At 41.6% G+C, this 20079-nt stretch overlaps 1 protein-coding gene across 1 annotated transcript in view; it reads left to right on the top strand.

The window, feature by feature from the left end:
• The window catches only part of ADGRB2 (adhesion G protein-coupled receptor B2), a 256805-nt gene that overhangs the window by 146203 nt on the left and 90523 nt on the right, over window positions 1-20079 (top strand). Inside the window, 9 exon segments of the mRNA XM_032227776.1 lie at window positions 165-359; window positions 3372-3440; window positions 4363-4471; window positions 7389-7535; window positions 9906-9961; window positions 10078-10099; window positions 10478-10553; window positions 10684-10786; window positions 13180-13223. Coding sequence (XP_032083667.1) covers window positions 165-359; window positions 3372-3440; window positions 4363-4471; window positions 7389-7535; window positions 9906-9961; window positions 10078-10099; window positions 10478-10553; window positions 10684-10786; window positions 13180-13223 — 821 coding nt within the window.

Below are 20079 nucleotides of genomic sequence, written 5' to 3'. Positions count from 1 at the left end.
CAACTGTCCCATAGCAGATCTTCATCATTATATTTGAGGAACGAGTAGAAGTCCTAGGATGCTTGTAATGACTTTTTTCATATGTTGGACCAGAAGAGCAAAAATATCCTTGGTTTTAATCCTTAATCTGACCTTGTTCCCTTTGTCTCCCTCTCCATATCAAGCTCCGTGAGCACCTGGCTAAGGGCCAGCGCATGCTGGCAGGTGAGGGCATGTCACAGGTGGTCCGTAGCCTGCTGGAGCTTGTTGCCCGCCGAAGCTATTACAGTGGGGACCTGCTCTTCTCAGTGGAGATATTGCGCAATGTCACAGATACTTACAAAAGAGCCACCTATATTCCTTCCTCAGATGACGTGCAGGTATTATGCTGACATCCGAAGGAGAAGAAACCATTTTTTGACTCTTAGGTTCATGAGGTCGTTGGAGCTGAAGAGACTGGTCGCAATGCATATGCTAAGATTGGGAGCATGGTGTCCAAATAACCTCATGCTTGATGACATCATCATCATGCAAAACTATCACTCACATGCTTGCTTCTAATTGCAGCATGTGCATAATAATGTCATTGAGCACATGTTGTTAGTTTGACATCAGAGTTTGGGGTAGCTACTGCTGCAGGGATGGGCCTCCTAGTGTACCCCAATATACTTAATCTCCAAACTTGGCAACTTTAAGACTGTTGGACTTCAACCCCCAGAATTCCATGGCTGGCTGAGGAATTCTGGGAGCTGAAAGCCACAAAATCTTAAAGTTGCCAAGTCAGGAGATTCCTGCTGTTAAAGGGAAAGCTGATCACTACCATTTGGATTTACGGCTATTGGCAGCACAGTTTTTAAAGATTGAGATTCTTGTGATTATTTATCCATCTAGCACAGCTTTGCATGTTCTTAGTATGGGGAGTTCCATTCCATGGAGCCTGTAGTGAGGTCTAATCCCCAGACCTTCTCCTGCTTTGTTGATCAGACTCCACAGTACTGGCCCAATTGAAGAAAGTGGGAGGTTACCCATTCTAAAAACACGTACAAGTAACCCTTGACTTGTGACCACAATTGAGCCCAGAATTTATGTTGCTAAGTGAGAAATTTGTTGAGTTTCGCCCCCTTTTATGACTTTCCTTACCACATTTGCCAAGTGAATCATTGCAGTTGTTAAATTAATCACATGGTTGTTAAGTGAATCCGGCTCCCCCATTAACTTGGATGACGTAATCCCAGGACACTGCAACTGACATAAATGTGAACCAGTTGTCCATCACGTGACCATGGGGATGCTGCCATGGTCGTAAGTATGAAAAAAATGGTTGTGTCACTTTTTTCAGTGACTTTATAATTTCGCATGGTCACTAAATGAACTGTTGTAAGTCGAGGACTACGTGTACTGCTTTCCCAAATGAGGGAAGAATCAGGAGCATTTCTCTTGGTGGAGAACTCACATCTCTTTTTTCGTCCACTGGGAAGCTATGATAGCTGGAGCACACCATGCAGAGGCTGAAACAAGGCAAAACATAGGATGTCTTCTCTTCTCGCCACCAAGCCCCAGTCCTATGTGGCCATCCTGTCCACTGAGAAAACTGGATGTGATGCCACTGGATGCCCTTACTCAGCCATGCATCATCCTTGACCATGTGAAAAAGAGAGTGAGAAGATTATGGGTTATGAAGCTAAGTTGTGGAGCCAACCCCTTTCTGTAGGCCAGCGATGGCTAACCTTTTTGCCATGCCAAAGGTGGGGAGAGCGCAGGGGGGTTGTGTGTGTGGGCGTGCCCACACCCATAATTCTACACATGCGACATCCATCCTGCGCATGCACGCACGACCCCAGCCCTCCTCCCCTCACCATTTTTGGCACTGGATGGCACGGTGGAGCCATTTTTCACCCTCCCCAGGCTCCAGAGGCTTAGAAGCCTGGAGAGGGCAAAAATGGCCTTCCCCGTTCCCTGGAGGCCCTCCGGAGGCTTCCCTGAAGCCTCCGGAGGGGGAAAAACGGCCAAATGCGCAAACTGGAAGTCCCTTCCTAAACTTCCGGTTTGCATATTGGGTTGTTTTTCACCCTCCAGAGGCTTCAGGGAAGCCTCCGGAGAGCGAAAAATGGCTGAAAATGAAGGCTGAAGTCAGCTGGCCAGCGCACGGACATGTACTGGAGCTGACAAGGCAAGTCTTGTGTGCACTAACACACGTGCCATAGGTTCACCATCACAGCTATATGAGTTGAATGAATTAGGCCAGTGATGGCAAACCTTTTCAGCACCGAGTGCTGAAAAGGGAGTGCACATGTGGGGGCAGCACTAACTGCTGAAAAAGGAGTGCTTCATGCGCACGCCCTCTCATCTGGATCACAACCAGGAAGAGGAGCTGCCCAGGGAGGTGTGCGTGCTGGAAAATGAACTTCCAGTTTCTGGTGCTCACATGCACACCAGCCTGCAAGTCCTCCAGTTACCAACTCTTCCGATTTCCAGCACTGCTGCACACCAGCTGATCGTCACCTGTGCATGCGCGCCAGAAACCCGGAAGAGGAACAGGCAGCGCTGCATGTGCCAGGCAACAGGGCTCCCCATGCCGCTTTGGGCACACGTGCCTTAGGTTTGCCATCATGGAACTAGGCCATCATCACTAGCAGACATTATATATCTATTTGTTTAGGCACCATGTGACAAGAAGAACACTTCAAATGGGTTTTTTAAGCACAGCCATCCAGTTCCCATGTGGCTTACAAAGGCTAATCAGCAGTTCGTTTGCAAGAGTTTCTTCAGCTAAACTTGGGCATGTTGAGGCTAAACCTGTATGCAAAAGCAGTTTTTCTACTTCTGATCTATGCCTCACCAGGAGGCATTTTTGGAGAAATGCAAAAGAAACACATGATGATGACTAGTGGGATATCTCAGGCGGATTCTGCCTCTTAATTTTTGAGCCTGTTCAGAATGCAGCTTTACACAAAGGTAGGGAACAATAAAAATGCCTTAATGTTAACTTGTATACAAACAGAGCCATTTCAAGCCTTCAAAATAATTAGAACTCTTTTTTTTTTTTTTTTTTTTTTGAGAAAGCTTGCAATATGGGCATCACTCTGAATATGCAAACACAATTCAGGAAGGGCAGATGCCTACAAAAATCTACATTTAATAAGGGCAGAAATGATTTGCAAACACAGGAGGTCCTAGAAAATGCCTGTGAATGTTTTGTTTTTTTTAAAGGGGCATGAATATTCAAGCAAAAGATTTTCAGCCAAATACATAAGGAGATATAAAAATGGGGTTGAATGGAATTTGCTGCTGGGAAATTGAGAAAACTGCCTAAGGCCAAATTGCCATAAATATTAAAACTGTTTCCCACCTTCTGGTCCCTTTCCTTCACTTTCTCCTCTCTCTCCCTCCAGCGTTTCTTCCAGGTTGTGAGCTACATGGTAGATGCAGAAAACAGGGAGAAATGGGAAGATGCACAACAGGTGTGTTGCTGGGCATAGACCTGTCCCTGTGGTGGGAATTGGAAGTGTCTGTCTGTCTGTCTGTCTGTCTGTCTGTCTGTCCCTTTGTCCCTTTCTCTCTCTTTCTTGATTACATTTTATGAAGCTTTAGCTGAATGGAGTGTACACAACAGGAGATAGTTAAGCTCTCTACAAAAGTGCAAATACTAGCTTGAGTTGGCTAGTAGCAGTGAACAGTGTCCATGACAGTTCAAGTAATATTACTGATTCCACTCCAAATTGTTAATATGTGATCAAAATAGGTGGCATTATCTTATTTCTTGACTGAATTGAGCAGTCACTGACACAATTAGTTAGCCAGGAGTTAAAATACGAACATATCAAAGTACTTTTTTAAAAATCAAAGGTGCCACTTAAAACACTAGTTTTCACCTATAATACGGAAAATTTAGAATTTAAATGTTTGGATTTAAAAATATAGAAGCATTCAGAGTCACAATCTTTTTTGCACACTATTGTTGCTAGAGTTTGTATTTTACACTTCCACTGCTGTTCCTCAACTTTTAGGTGACATAAGTGTTGATGACACCATGTCTTTCTCGACACAGCCACTAACTCTTCCCACTTTTCTTTGGGAAAATGACTTTCATAAAAATCAGGCCTGTCCCTGAGTGGGGACAGCAATTTTGGGAGGAGGAGCCACTTGCAAAACAGTCTTCTGACTCCTTTCTGCAGACATGTGCTCCAGTCGTTCTTAAGACTTTAAGAGAGAGGTGTCCAACTTGGGAACTTTAAGACTGGTGGACTTCAACTCCCAGAATTCCCCAGCCAGCTGGCTGGGGAATTCTGGGAGTTGAAGTCCAGAAGTCTTAAAATTCCCAAGTTTGGACATCCCTGCCTTAAGAGATCTCCATTAATTCTGATTCCTCCATTCCCTGTGCAGGTGTTGCCTGGTTCCGTCCTCCTCATGAAAGTGGTTGAAGATTTCATCCATCTGGTAGGAGGTGCCCTCAAGGCTTTCCAGAGTTCCCTTATTGTTACGGACAACTTGGGTAAGCAATTGGAAGGGACTGGGCAGATGAATAGCTACTTTGGGGCTTGGGACTGTCATAAAACGAGAGACACTAAAAAATAGAAATGCAAACATGCAACCACAATTCTGCTTTGAATCATAGGGTTTATTATTTCATGATTAGTTCAAAGATAAAAATGACAGAGATTTACATCAATACATAAGATGCAAGACTGTACTTACATAGTTTCGAATTGTAACACGGGTCAGAGATAGCAGCTATGTCCAATGAGGAGCAGCTACCATCAATGGTGTCGACATGATCACAAGCCTTCATTTTTATATCTTTTTTCACATATCATTTGTTTCCCCTGGAATATTACCAGGGTAACTTCCTCTTTTTGCAGAGCCCTCCTTCACTTACCCCATTTTAATGTGCCTGTCTGAGAACTCCTACCTTCTGCAACTTTCACTTCCTTGTTCTTTCTTACTGACTGTCACTAACCGTCACTTTCTGCAAACACCCATGTACATTTGAAGTTGTCAGACACTGGTTACTTTCAGTTCCTCATTTCCCACCATCTCATTCTTCTTGCTCTAAATATATCCATACAAATGCAAACTTTGCAGAAAATGCAGACACAAGTCAGCACATTAGAAATATTAATCTGGTACATTTTGAAATTATATTAGTTTAAACTTTGGTTCAGTGAGGTCTTCAAGCTCACTCCTAGGCCTGTTACTTGCAACTTTCCAATGGATATACTTCTCCTTCCAATGGATATAGTACAAAGAATGGGCTCTGGGTGATTATTGTCTTCTTCAGGCTCAGCTCTTGCAACCCATTGTGAACTTCATGGTAGAGCAGAGGGAGGCGATTTGCAAGATGTATGCGGCTCCCAGCCTCCGTCTTGTGGCTTCTGGAAATATATCTAAGTTATCTTTATAAAAATTGTGGGATGTTCTGCCTTGTTTTGTTCCAACCCCCTCCCACTCCCAAACAAGTTCACGGCTATTTTTCACTTAAGCCCCTTCTTAAAAAAAGTGTTTCAAACTTCTTTCATGCTTCTTTGGGATGCCACCAGAGGTGGGTTCCTTCTGGTTCGGATCGGTTTGGACGAATAGGTAGTAACTCGGCCGGACACTTGACCGTACTGGTTCTATCGGAGGCGGCACCATCTTGATCATTGACAAAACATATTTTCCCCCTTTTTTAGTGTTGTCGGCCGGAACCCACCCCTAGATGCAGTGGTGGGTTCCAGATCCCATTGCAACCAGTATGTTGCAACGGAGATGGGTGTCCACCACATGCACGTGCGCAGTGCGCGCATGTGTACTTACAGCCTGTGATGCTCCAGCTGCTTGGCAGAGCATCATGCAGGCATCGTATGCTCTGTGCGCATGCTTGGAAGCCCTGATCTGCTCAGATGCAGGTAAGGAGGGCGGGTGGGTGGGTGGGCCCTCTGGAGCACCATACTGGAACGGTACCTCCCAGCAGGCACAGGTATGCCTGTACCAGGGCGTACCGGTCATATCCCATCACTGGCTGGATGCCATCATATCATAAAATATCTTCCTGTATTTCCAAGAGATTGAAAACATTTTTAATGGATCTTAAGCCAATGAGGGTGAAGAGCAAAAGGTGAGGCAGGCAGGATATTGATCTCCGACCTGGACAAGAGCAAAAAGCCAAGTTTCTTCCAAGTCTTATTTCTTTTTTTCTATTCTGAAAGCTCTGCCTCTCACTCATTTGTCCCACTTTCTTCTATGTCCTACCATCATTGATGGGAAATGAGCTTGCATCCATAGCCTCCAATGGTGAATTTCCTAGCTGTAGAACTGAGGGACGCAGTGGCTCAGTGGCTAAGACGCTGAGCTAATCAATCAAAAGATGGCAGTTCAGCAGTTCGAATTCCTAGAGCCACATAACGGAGTGAGCTCCTGTCACTTGTCCCAGCTTCTGCCAACCTAGCAATTCGAAAGCATGTAAAAATGCAAGTAGAAAAATAGTGGGAAGATAACAGCATTCCATACACCTTCAGCATTTAGTCATGCCGGCCACACGACCACGGAGATGTCTTCAGACAGCGCTGGTTCTTCAGCTTTGAAACAGAGATGAGCACCACCCGCTAGAGTCGGGAATGACTAGCACATATGTGCAAGGGGAACCTAGTGGGTATGGTAAATCACAAAGCACCCATTCATCAGCAGGTGAAGGAACTCATCCCCATCTGGATATGCTGTCTATGATTCCAATAAGACTTTGAGGGGCCCAAAGGTGTTTTTCCAAAATAATATATACGCTGTCTTCAACTTTAGGGACCAGAATTTGTGTTGCTAAATAAGGTTAAATGAATCACACCTGATTTATTTGTAAGTGAATCATACAATTGTTATGTGAATCAAGGTATCCTCATTGACATTACTTATTGTAAGTCATTGGGAAGGTCGCCAATGGTGATCACATGGCCCCAGGATGTTGCAACTGTCATAAATACATGCTAATTGCAAAGCCCCCAAATTCTGAAGACACGACCATACAGCAGGAGCCCCTGCTGTATTAATGCAGTTCATTAACAACATCTGACATGATGCTGTGATGGTCATAAGCAGGAGGACTGGTTGTAAGTGACTTTTTTCAATGTTGTAACTTGTAAGTCCCTAAATGAATGGTTGCAAGTTGAGGACTACTGGTAGATGTGAGCAGATGGTGTTTTGTTAGCTTTACAGCATGTCCTCTGCATTTTTAAAATTAAAATAACCTTTATAAACCTGTAGTGAAGCTGAAGTTTGATGGCCACCAAGGAAGGTGTTTGACCTGTGTTCCATCCCTGCTCTAGAAAGCCATGATGTGAAGGATGAGGATCCATTGTGCTTTATTTCCTGATCTCTATCCCAGAGTGACACCCAGCCCTATTTTCCTGTTCTCCTCTCTATCCCCTTCTCTTCCTTGGCAGTGATTAGCATCCAGAGAGAGCCAGTTTCTGCCGTCTCCAGTGATATCAATTTCCCCATGAAGGGGCGTCGGGGCATGAAGGATTGGGCCCGCCACTCCGAAGACAAGATCTTCATTCCCAAAGAAGTGCTCAATCTCTCCTCATCTGGTATGTAGCCTCCACAAGGGACTGACTCATTGAGGGTGGGTGGAGATGGGTGGAAAAGGAGACCCAGGAGTAGTGGTTAGAGGAGGGATGGGCAGCTTGAATAAGACATGTGCTCCCAGATGGTCTCCTGCCATTCACTTAGAAACTGTGGGTCTTTCTAAAGAATGCTAGGTTTGGAAGATAACTGCATCCAGTTTTGGTCACCATACTATAAAAAAGAGGTTGAGACTCTAGAAAAAGTGCAGAGAAGAGCAACCAGGATGATTAGGGGACTGGAAACTAAAACATATGATGAACGGTTGCAGGAATTGGGCATGGCTAGTCTAGTGAAGAGAAGGACCAGGGGAGACAGGATAGCAATCTTCCAATATTGGAGGGGCTGCCACAGAGAGGAGGGGGGTCCAGCTATTTTCCAAAGCCCCTGAAGGCCAGACAAGGAATAATGGATGGAAACTGAACAAGGAGAGATTCAACCTAGAAATAAGGAGGAATTTTCTGACAGAACAATCAACCAATGGAACAGCTTGCCTTCAGTAATTGTGGGAGCTTCATCACTGGAAGATTTCAAGAAGAGATTGGACTGTCGTTTGTCAGAAATGGTGTAGGGTCTCCTGCTTGGGTGGGGGGCTGGACTAGATGACCTACAAAATCCCTTCCAATTCTGTTAATCTGTTAAGGTTCTCATCAAACTGCCTATGCCAGTGTCTCTCGAGTTTGGTAACTTTGAGATGGGTGGATTTCAACACCCAGAATTCTCCAATTCAGGAATTCTGCGAATTGAAGTCCACCCATCTCTAAGTTGCCAAGGGTGAGAAACACAGGCCTTTTTGGCATTGTCTTTTTGCTGGGGCCCTGCTGACATTTTGAGGGCAGTCCCTAATAGATCCATCAAAGTAATAAAAATAACTATAAGCTGCATTATAAAAAAACGTTTTTTTCTTAGATATGAGCCTTCTCCATATTTCCCTTAAGAATAGGGAAAAAAGGACAGTTCACCCTTTGAAAACAGCTTTGACCTGATGAAGACTCATAGAAATGATCTGTTTATGTAAAGGCTCTATGAACCGTGGCAGTGCAGTGGTTAGAATGCAGTACTGCAGGCTAGTTCCGCTGACTGCTGGCTGTTTTGACATTCACTGGCTCAAGGTTGACTCAGCCTTCCATCCTTCCAAAAATGAGGACCCAGATTGTTGGGGAAAATATTCTGACTCTGTAAACCACTTAGAGAGGGCTGGAAAGCACATATGAAGTGGCATATAAGTCTAAGCGCTATTGCTATTAAGATCAGCAAAGTAGACTAATGGAGGAATAATGCAAAATGAAGGAAGAATTGCAAAACACTCTGTTCAGTTTTTTTATATTTTATCTTTTTGTACAAACTTCACATCTTTGCAACACATTACAGTTTTTACATATCTGTTGTGATTCTTTTATCTATACAAGTAAATCTAACTATAACTTTATATATTTGTGAATTTATATTATTTCATACATTTTTTCATTTTATATATAATATTCTATATATTATATATATAACAATTTTTCTACATTTAAGTCATTTTGTATAATATTTATTTGGTACAGTCTATCTCATATTTCTATCTTTTAATCATTTTCCGGTTTTTTAGTTATCTATTGATTTGTTAATCTTTCTTCCTTTCTTTTTTGCTTTCCTGCTTCCCCCCCCCCCCTTTCCTCTCGCCAATTGTACAATAAATCCCATACGGAGTCATATTCAGATTCTTCTTTCTCTTTTAGTTCTTTTGTGAGCCTGTCCATATCTGCACATTCCAATATTTTTTTTATTACATTTCCTTCTGTTGGTGTTTAATTATTTTTCTAGTTTTAAGCGAATGTAATTCTCGCTGCCGTAATTATGTGTAGAATTAAGTATCTATTTTTTTTTTCATAATTTCCTTTTATAATTCCTAACAAAAATAATTCAGGTTTTGGTGCAATTTGGTGTTTAGTAATCTCCTCTAGCCAATCTTTTATTTTTTTTCCAATATTTTTTCGCAGATGTGCACGCCCACCACATATGGTAGTATGTTCCATGTTGTTGGTTGCATTTCTAACAGATAGGTGAACACTCCGGGAACATTTTCACAATTCTCGCTGGTGGAAGGTGCCAGGTTTTTTTTAAAATACAATCTTTATAGATAAATTGGAAAGAGTTCAGAACATTTTAGATTTAGACGTGACTGCCAAAACACCAATTTTTAAAGCTAGATTATTTTGTCTCTGACATTATTGTTGATCTCTGCTTACACACATTATTATATAGGCTGGACTGAAGTGTTGTTATTAGTATAACTGACTCACAGAGTTGGATGTGATATTTCTAATTTTGATTTGGCATTCCCGTTACAGATTCTGTCTCAGCTATTGTGAAAGCCCAACCTCTTTCTCCAGATTTCAAATCAGAGGTGAAAATGTGAGGCTTAGATATTTATAGCCCCATTTATATGATGTGCATGCATATGTTATAAAGCTGAAATGAATGCATATGTTTAACTTGCCATATGCTTGAATTTCCACTCAGAAACCAGAAAAATTGTACCATGGTATAAATATATACATATATATTAAAATCCTCATTGCAAGGATTTGATTCTCTCTTGAACTCTATACTGGTTCAGTTCATGCAGATGCAGCTTGCTTTGGTCTTTCACACAAGCATTAGCCCTAGAAAGGATGGTCCATGCAAATATTCAACTGATGATTTTTCCACCACTTCTTTCTTTGTTCAGTATATAAATCACTTAATACATTCTTGAAACCTTACAAATGTGATCCTTCTGGCAATTGTAGTTTTGGGGTCTCCTCATTGCTCTGAGTCTTGTTTAACACAACCAAGTCCTGATTTCATGTCCCACAAATGGCCCTTTAGTTGCTGCATTAATCCATGAGGCTCTTGTCCTTCTTTCTCCTTCGGTCTGAAGAAACGGATGACTCAGCTTATTTTGTCATTGGCGCCATCTTGTATCGCACCTTGGGATTAATTCTGCCCCCTCCTAGGTGAGTGGATCTACCAAATTGCTTGCGAAAAGCAAGTCCATCTGGTAATGTTTTTGCGGCAATACATCTGTGGTGCATTTTTATTCTGAATGCATTCTCATTCCAGTGACATTGCCAATTTCACCAACAGAAGTCCTCTAGCAGTCATGTCCAAAGTTCTCACAGTGACGGTGAAACCACCAACAAAGGCCGTGGAACCCTTGATCACAGTGGAGTTGTCCCATATTATCAATGTAAGTGTGGGGTCCTGTGGCACTTTTGTCTTTGAGTTGGGTAGAATAGCCTAGCCCAGTATAATTAAAAGATGAGCTCTTGACTTAAACATCTCATTATTACTTTATGCTACAAAATAATGCTCTATAGCTGGAAGTTGAGTAGCCAAACCAGGGCCAAACCTGGTATATGTGAAGAGGGAACCTTGGATGCAGAAGAACATATCTAGCATCCTTTTGCTGCCTGAGAACATACCGTATTTTTTGTACTATAAGATGTAACGGAGTATAAGATGCACCATGATTTTGAAGAGGTAAATTTAAAAAAAAAGGTTTTTGCACTCTGTGGGCCTCCCTAACCCTCTGTATGCCTCATTTTTTGCAAAAAAAACAAAAAGGGGGGGGGGCATGCAGAGCTTTGGGAGGCTTGTGGTGTGCTCCTGGGGGCTGGGGGGGCAAAGAAAAGTAAAAAATAGTTTTTTTTTTCCAAAAATGGGCCATTGTTTGCGGAAAAAAAGGAGGGGCATGCAGAGGCTTTGGAGGCTTGTAGAGTGCTCCTGGGCCCGGGGGAGGAGGCAAAAATGAGCAAAAATGGTCCATTTTTTGCTCGTTTCTGCCCTCCCCAGTCCCCAGGAGCACTTTGCAAGCCTCTCAAACTCTCTGCACATTCATTTTTGCAAAGGGGGCGGTGTTTTGGTAGGCCAAAAATGCTGTATTCAGTGTATAAGATGCACCCAGATTTTCACCCTCTTTTTTGAGGGAAAAAGGTTCGTCTTGTACTCCGAAAAATACGGTAGTCAAGACAAATGTCTATACAGGTAGTTCTGGACATATGACCATAATGAAGCCAGACCATTAGGGTCATAAATTGTGACAATCATAAAGCAGGTCACCAGATTTTATGACATTTTTTTCTAGTGGCAGTTAAACAAATGTCACGATCATTAAGCATATGCCACAGTCATTAACCAAACCAATGGTTCGCCATGGGCACAATTTTGCTAAAAACAGGAATCAGATTTTGACAAACCTATTTGTAAAATATATGGCAATGGAGCATTGCCAACAGCCATGTTCCGAGCAAAGTAAGGTCACATGACTGTGGAGTGGGGGAGGGGGTCAACCATCAGAAGATTAAATTGGGTTGTAAGGCCCCATTTTCAGTTTGGTCGTAACTCAAGGACTATTTGTGTTTTGACATTGAAATGAGAGTTTGATTTCCCTAATGAGCAGCATAAGAGGTTAACAGGCAAGAAATATCTGTAGAACAAAAAGCTACTGAGAGAAAGTATCAGAAAAATAAATAATATTGGTGTGTTTGTGTGTGTGTGATCCGTCTGTCTGTCTGTCTCTATCTCTACACACTAGTTATGACAACAACTGAGCCCAAAATTTCTGTTGTTAAGTGTGACATTTGTTAAGTGAATTTTGCCCCATTTTATGGCCTTTCTTGCCACAGTTGTTAAGTGAATCACTGCAGTTGATAATTTAATAACCCAGTTGATCTGGCCTCCCCATTGACTTTGCTTGTCAGAAGGTTGCAAAAATATAATCACACAACTTTGGGACACTGTAACCGTCATAAATATGAATCAGGTGCCAAGCATCTGAAGTTTGAGGACACGATCATGGGGGTGCTGCAAAGGTCGTAAGTGTGAAAAATTGTCATAAGTCAGTTTTTCAGTGCCATTGTAACTAAACAAATTGTTGTAAGTTGAAGACTACCTATATTTCATTTTTATTCCTAAAAAACTGCTAGAGACAAAAAAAATCGGGACTTTTTTTTTTTTGCTTTAGTTAGATTAGTAGAATAGAATAGAATAGAACAGAACAGAACAGAATTCTTTATTGGCCAGGTGAGATTGGGCACACAAGGAATTCGTCTTTGGTGCAGAAGCACTCAGTGTACATAAAAAGACAAGATACATTCGTCAAGAATCATAAGATACAACACTTGATGATAGTTATAGGATACAAATAAGTGATCAGGAAAGTATAAAGGGTTTCAGCCCATCTGTTGTAATTTAGAGAGAAAGGGAAGATATAATTATTATTGACATTTATACTTCATTTCTGTCCTGCCTTTTTGCTATACTTTACTGTCTAAGAGGGAACATAGGAAACAGCAACATACTTTGATGTGCATTGAATGCTTAGACAGCCTCTGAAATCTATACTGATATTCCCTCTGAAGGAAGAAAACCCACTTATCCTAATTAGAAATTAATATCTGAAAATGAATGGATGGATGGAAAAAGGAAGGAAGGAAAGTGGGAGGGAGGGAGGGAGGGAGGGAGGGAGGGAGGGAGGGAGGGAGGGAGGGAGGAAGGAAGGAAGGAAGGAATACATGGATTTGCTAGGTGTACCATGTCTTGTTCCCCATTCACATCAACCTCTTTCTACTTGTCCTCCAGGGCACCTCACATCAACAGTGTGTGACCTGGGAATACACTAAAGTGTGAGTATATTTCATCTTGCTGCATTGAGTGAATTGTGTAATGGGGCCGCTGTGCCAATGATTGACATACTGTGCATGTGTGTCTGCAAGTTATTTAACCAAGACCCTTAACAAAAATGAAGGTACAAAACACAGAATCAAAAGTTTCAAAACATCAGCTAAACTAATTCTGAAGTTAGTTGTTTGGCTATCCAAGAGATTGTGTGGGTGATGATGAAGGGAGAAGCCCCTGGATGCCTTCACATGTTGTATCCCAAGCTTTCAAGACTATCCACCCATCTTTCTTGTTCCTTCTTTCTTGTTTCTTGTTCCTCATTTCCATCCTCCCAGGAATTGGATACCCTTCTAATGTTGGGAGGGGTTCCCCAGTTGAAAACAAAAGTCTTACCATTCATCTTTGTTCTGCAATCCTGCAGATAACCCAAGGGTAGCTGATTATTCTCTTGATTTACTCCCAATGTGAGTGTAGGAGGACAGCTTTTGGTCTAATGTGGCAAAAAAAATATCAGAAATCTGGAGCCCATAAATTTTCTTCAACTGCATCTCACTTCATCATATCTATAGAGTGAGTAGACTAAAGTAGGATTTAAACTGGAGAGGGCAGGGGAGGGAGGGAGGGAGGAGGAGACAGGTTGCTTACCTGTGAAACAGATTTTAAATACCTTATCAATGAACAATTATAGCAATAGCAATAGCACTTAGATTTGTATACCATTTTACAGTGCTTTACAGCTCTCTCTAAGCAGTTTACAGAATCAGCATATTGGCCTCAACAATCTGGGTCCTCATGTTTTCCCCCTTACCCCCCAGGAAGTGGCGGGGACCAGCTGTGCATGCATTTAAATATTTTAGGGGAGGGCTTATTTTAGGGGAGGGCTTATTTTAGGGGAGGGTTTATTTTAGTGCATGAGCTCAAAAGCCCAATTGGGCTTATTATCCAGGGAGGTCTTATTTTCAGGAAAACGGGGTACTAACAGTCAAAGCAAATTGGCAGTAGACAAGTGCCAATGGATTGGTTGGACTTAGATCTCTTGTGGCCACAAAGGGACTCAAGACAGATGATATATTTGACCTTGGGCTCAGCCTGGTCATCTCTTATAGCATTTGGGGGGACCATATTTCCCAGGTTACATTAGCCTGTCCCATTAGACCTGCCAGAAAGGGCATGTTGCAGGTATCTTTGGTTAAGAAACTTCATTGGATGGGTTCCAGAAGACATGCCTTCTCTTCTCTGGTGCCAACCTTATAGAATATTCCCCCCCCCCAACATTAAATTAGTTCCATCCATTTTGATATTCCAAAAATCCTTGAGACGTGGCCGTGTTGTCAAACCCGGAGATGAAATGGCTCTATCGTTCAGGTGACCATTTTTAATCCTCCTGTATTTTTTGCTTTTGTCATTTTTTATTAATATGGATTTTACTGTTTTCTTTGATGTTTCTATATTTGTTGTTGTTGCTTTATCTGATTGTTGTGCACTACCCAAACTCGCTTTCAGGGAGATGGACGGCTATATGAATTTGATTCATAAATAAGTAAACCTAGTTCTTCCAAATTTATCTGATAGCTCTGCTGCCTAAGATGAAATGTAAGTTATTAGTTCTGGAGGAAAACAGAGCATTTCTGGTGTCACGTTGCTCATTTTTTCAGATGGCAGATTACAGATGGCCTCTCCATTGCAGGACTGGTTCTGCATTCCAAGTGGAAGTGGGTGGGTCCATGCCAGAAGCTAACTTTATTTTTCTTTCACTTATATTTAAATTTAATCACATTCATCATAGATGATGTGATTACTCTCTAGTCATATACATAGTGATTTCCCCCCTCGATCATAATTAAGCGTTACAATTTGGCAGCTATTTTTTCCAGACTTCTGATATCATCCCTCAAGGCTTTCCTTCTGCATTCCTCTCCTCTACCAGGTTGCGTTGAGATGGAACGTCCCATCTTTCTGAGATTTCCCAGGGTGATGTTGGCCAAATGGCAAAACTCACTTCTCTGTCTGTCAAATAAGGATAATATCAGGCACATCTTTGTGCTAAGATATGATGAAATAGCTGAAGACATGTCAGTAGTGACTTTGAAGGCTGGGATCTGCCCATGGGAAGACAAGGAAACCAAGTCAACAAATCTTAGCTAATGTCAGCTCTCTTCCAGGCTGATACTTGAACTCTAAAGGCTCCCAGGCAGAGATTGAAGGACGAAGCTCTTGATAAGATAGTTTTTTGTTACAGATACTAGAGAAGCTATTACTATGAAGAAAACCAACAGCTGTAAAATCAAGCCATATATTTAGCAAACCCAAGGTTCATTCTTGATACATTGCTATTTTTTTTGTTACTCCATGCATCCTGGCACTCTGAGAACCAATTATTTTTCAGTAGAAATGCACATTATTATCCATGCTGATTGGCTTGTTCTCAGGAACCTTTAGTCCTGACCTTGCTCATGTTAACCCTGACAGCTAATGAATAAAAGCAGGCTTCTGAATTAGAAGTTGACCATCTACTCAGCCATTCTTATAATAACCAGTTTTGCTTCTTCCCTTCCTCAGCACATGTAGGTTCCCAATATGGATATATTTCTCCAGCATCTGTATATTTTTTTGTGTAATAAACTAACATGGAAAGGTAATTTCATCTTTCCATGCTGAGGTTCAGGCGAATATGCAGAGTCCAACTCTTCTACCATACCACTGCATTTTCAAACCAGTGAGATCAGAAAATTCATTTGGAAGAAAATGTGATTTCTTCATTTTGCATTATCTAGTTTTTGCCCTCAACCAATCAGGAATAGGTACCTGTGAAGAAGGAGAGCTGTCCATTTCTCTGGTGCTAAAATGTCTCTAATCCAGAGATTCAGGGAATACAGGTCGTCCTCAATTTATGAGCACAATTGAATTTCTGTTGCTAAGCAAGACAGTTGTTAAGTGAGCCATGCCTGATTTTACAATTTTTTTTGGCTATGGTTGTTAAGTGGATCATTACAGTTGAACTATGTGGTTGAGCTATGTGGTTGCTAAGTGAATCCAGCTTCCTCCATTGACTTTGCTTGTTGGAAACCAACTGGGAAGGTCACGAATGGTGATCAGATGGTCTGGGATGTAAGTACGTGCTGGTTGACAAAGTCCCCAATTTTAATCATGTGATGATGGGGTGCGGCAACAGTGGTAAGAGCGAGGATTGGTTATACATCACTTTTTTCAGTGCCATTGGAACTTTGGTCTCTAAAGGAAGGGTTGTAAGTCAAGGATTTCCTGTATCCTTCATTATCTAGACTAAAATAGCCCCAGCAGTATCTCGGCTGCATTCTTGCCTGGACTTCTTTAACAAGACTTCTCTGCCTCACACTGCTAATAACACTTATCGATTATTGGGCACATCTTACCTGCAAGCTTAATTCGTCGTCTTGTAGCTTGCAAGGAGGTAAACAAAGAAAGAGAACAAGATAGCATAATTTTTTCTTCTATATAATGCAAGAAAAGTAGCGTCCATCTTTTAGGCTGCCTTTATGTTTTGGATTGGGTCTCCAAAACACAAATTAATCATTGCCAGGTGACAAGGTTGCTGGTTTAGATCTAGTAAAACAAGATTCCTGCTCCAATGTACCTTCAGTATGTTTGACTTCAATTCTTATTATCTGTTTCTAGCTAGAGGTTATGGGAGATTAAGACTGACACATCTAGAGGTCACCAAGGATTTTGTTGAAGCTGTAGGAATTGCACAACCAGGCAAATTCATACAGTATCGGAGACTGAAGATAGACAAAATGCAGTTGATAGAGAAAGGCACTCTGGGCAACATCTGTTCTCTGGAATAGCAGTCCATCCCCAGAATCCATGTGCTTCCCACCCTATTGAGGTTCTGGAAATCCTTAACCATCTGGTTCCCACCTCTGATCCTGGAGCAGGGTGACTGCTTAGCTGTGTCAGGTAGATTTTCTATAGCCCTGTGGTTTGTTTCTTTAGATGCTTCTTGTTTCTTTTATGTATTCATCCAGTTTTTACCCCACCTTTATTCCTTTGTAGGTAACTCAAGGCAGCAAACGTACATAATACGCCTCCCACTCCTATTTTACCCACAACAACCCCGTGAAGTGGATAGGTCTGAGAGAGGGGGACTGGCCAAAAATCATCCAGACTCCTTTCATGCCTAAGGTGGGATTAGAATTCACCATCCCCAGGCGTTTGACTCAAAGTTACCCATCTGTCTCTCATGCCTAAGGCAAGGATAGATCCACCATCTTCTGGCGAGTCATTCAGCCAACCTTCATGCCTAAGGCAGATCTAAAACTTACCATCTCCTGAACATTGACTCAAAGTCACCCAGCTGGTTTTCTTTTCTAAGGCGGGACTAGAATTCACCATCTCTTGGTTTCTAAGTGAGCACCTTCACCACTAGATCAAATTGGCTGGGGTTTTGTGTGTATGTGTGTGTCTAATATTGTTTCTTATATTTGTTTATAATGTAAGATATGTAGAGTCACTCTGGAGTTGGGGAGTCTTAAATCAATGATTTGCATGAATAAAGAAATAAGCCAGCATTTTAGTAGACAGCAGCCTCTTCAGACCCTGAAATATTATGGGGCATCTTCTAAGAATGCCATTTACTTTCCTTTTGGCATGAACTGGATGCAAAAGTTGGCCTTCAAAATTCATCAATTCTAAGGGATCTGATCCGACGTCTTGAAATTTTGACATGCTTGCTGCTGCCATCCTCATGTTCATTTTGGCATAATCAGAGGTGCATTGAGAGATGGGGAAACTGCCAGAAACATAACATAATTAAGAAGAAAAAGAGGGGAAAGGAGGTACCCTGCTGGTATGGCAGAGGAGCGACTGGATTAATTACTTTTGATTTCAAGATAGAATGTCAGTTTTTGAAGTGGCAGCTGTAGATCTTTTTTGCTTTTCTCCTTTGCTGGAGGTTGCAAGCTCTTAAGTTTTTGCATGACTTTCAAGAGCTTTAAAAGCAATTTTTTAAAAAAAGAAAATCATTCTTCATGTAAGATGCAGTAGGTTTTCTTTGTTTTAAACTCTTCTTCTTCTTCTTCTTCTTCTTCTTCTTCTTCTTCTTCTTCTTCTTCTTCTTCTTCTCCTTCTCCTTCTCCTTCTCCTTCTCCTTCTCCTTCTCCTTCTTCTTCTCCCCCTCCTCCCCCTCCCCCCTCCTCCTCCCTCCTCCTCCCCCTTTCCTTTCTCCATTGCACCAATGCGCAATGAATCTTGGATTTTCTATTACAGGGTAATTCTATTTTATATCAATACAGAGAAGGAAGATTATGGTAGTGGTTCAAATAATTACCATAATCTTCCCTCTTTGTACTGATATAAAGGAGTGCCATGTCATGGGGGAGGGGATGTAATGCTGTCATTTCTCTGCAGAAAAAAATAATCCCCTTTGCTCATCATGACTTGGATAGATGTGAACAGATTTCTGTAAAAAAAAAAATGAAACATTTTCCATTCTGAGCTAAGTAAAATTCACTGTTACTTTCTTCTCTCCATACTGTTCTTATCTCAGGCTGTTCCTAAAATGACTTCCTCTCTTTCCATATTGGATCTTGTTTCTAATCCCCAAAGTTGTTTTTGAGTAAAAGAATTAAAAAACAAAATATGGTGCACCAACTCTTGGTTAAAGGAAGGAGAAGAGAACGAGAAGACTTAACCTCTTTCTACTTATGTCTTTTTTGGAGGAAAAAAAAATGGACTGGATGTGTAATGAGTTGATGAAGAAAAGAAAAGCACTCTGATTTTCTTAATTGGACAACTGTGTATGCAAGAAATTTGGTCTTCATTTATCTCCAGATTGTCCAGATCCTCATTTTGCAGCTTGTTCATCATCTGTAAGAGTAATTAGTACCACACACTTAATTAGGTGCCATCAAGATGGATTCTAATTGCATGGACAAATTCCCATTGCTTCCACCTGGGTCTAAGAATGTGCCTCTTCCAAGCATAGTTCCACATGTTTTTCATTCCATCCTTCCATTCTACTGATTATCACCTCCTACTACTTCCTTCATCCCGACCAATCCCTTTTCCCCATCTCTCATTTACTCTCATTACATTCCCAGAGTATGTGAGAAATGTTACTCACATGGAGATGCACAAAGAAGAGCTGCATAAAATGTTCTCTACTCATCCAGAGATGCTGGGCTCATATAAGTAAATGCAGATTTACAATTTGATTGATTTCTGCTTGAAGAAAAAGCTTCCCAAACTTTCTGTCACATACATATGCAGAAAGATTCTTGATTGTTTTAAACACCATTATTATATAACTTATACATTACTTTTGTGACTGGCCTATAAATCAACCACATCAATAATTCATCCCTCCCTCCCTCCCTCCATAGATAAAGGTAAAGGTTCCCCTCGCACATATGTGCTAATTGTTCCTGACTCTAGGGGGTGGTGCTCATCTCTGTTTCAAAGCTGAAGAGCCAGCACTGTCTGAAAATGTCTCTGTGGTCATGTGGCTGGCATGACTAAATGCATGGAATGCTGTTACCTTACCACCAAAGATGGTTCCTATTTTTCTACTTGCATTTTTTACGTGCTTTCGAAATGCTAGGTTGGCAGAAGCTGGGACAAATAATGGGAGCTCATTCTGTTACACAGCACTAGGGATTCAAACCACCGAACTGCTGACCTTTCTGATTCACAAGCTGAGCATCTTAGCCACTGAGCCACTGCGTCCCTGAAGCAATGGGTAGAAGCTTGCTAAAGAGAGATCCAACCTGGAACTAAGAAGAAATGTCTTAATAGCGGGAACAATTAACTAATACAACAGCTTGCCTCCCGTAGTTGTGGGTTCTCCATCACCGGAGGATTTCAAGAAAAAAATGGAGAGCCATT

Source organism: Thamnophis elegans, chromosome 12 (genome assembly GCF_009769535.1).
Source record: "Thamnophis elegans isolate rThaEle1 chromosome 12, rThaEle1.pri, whole genome shotgun sequence".
In the NCBI taxonomy this organism is placed as follows: domain Eukaryota; kingdom Metazoa; phylum Chordata; class Lepidosauria; order Squamata; family Colubridae; genus Thamnophis; species Thamnophis elegans.
Note: the sequence above shows the minus strand (reverse complement) of the source record. Positions and strands in the feature narration are given on the sequence as shown.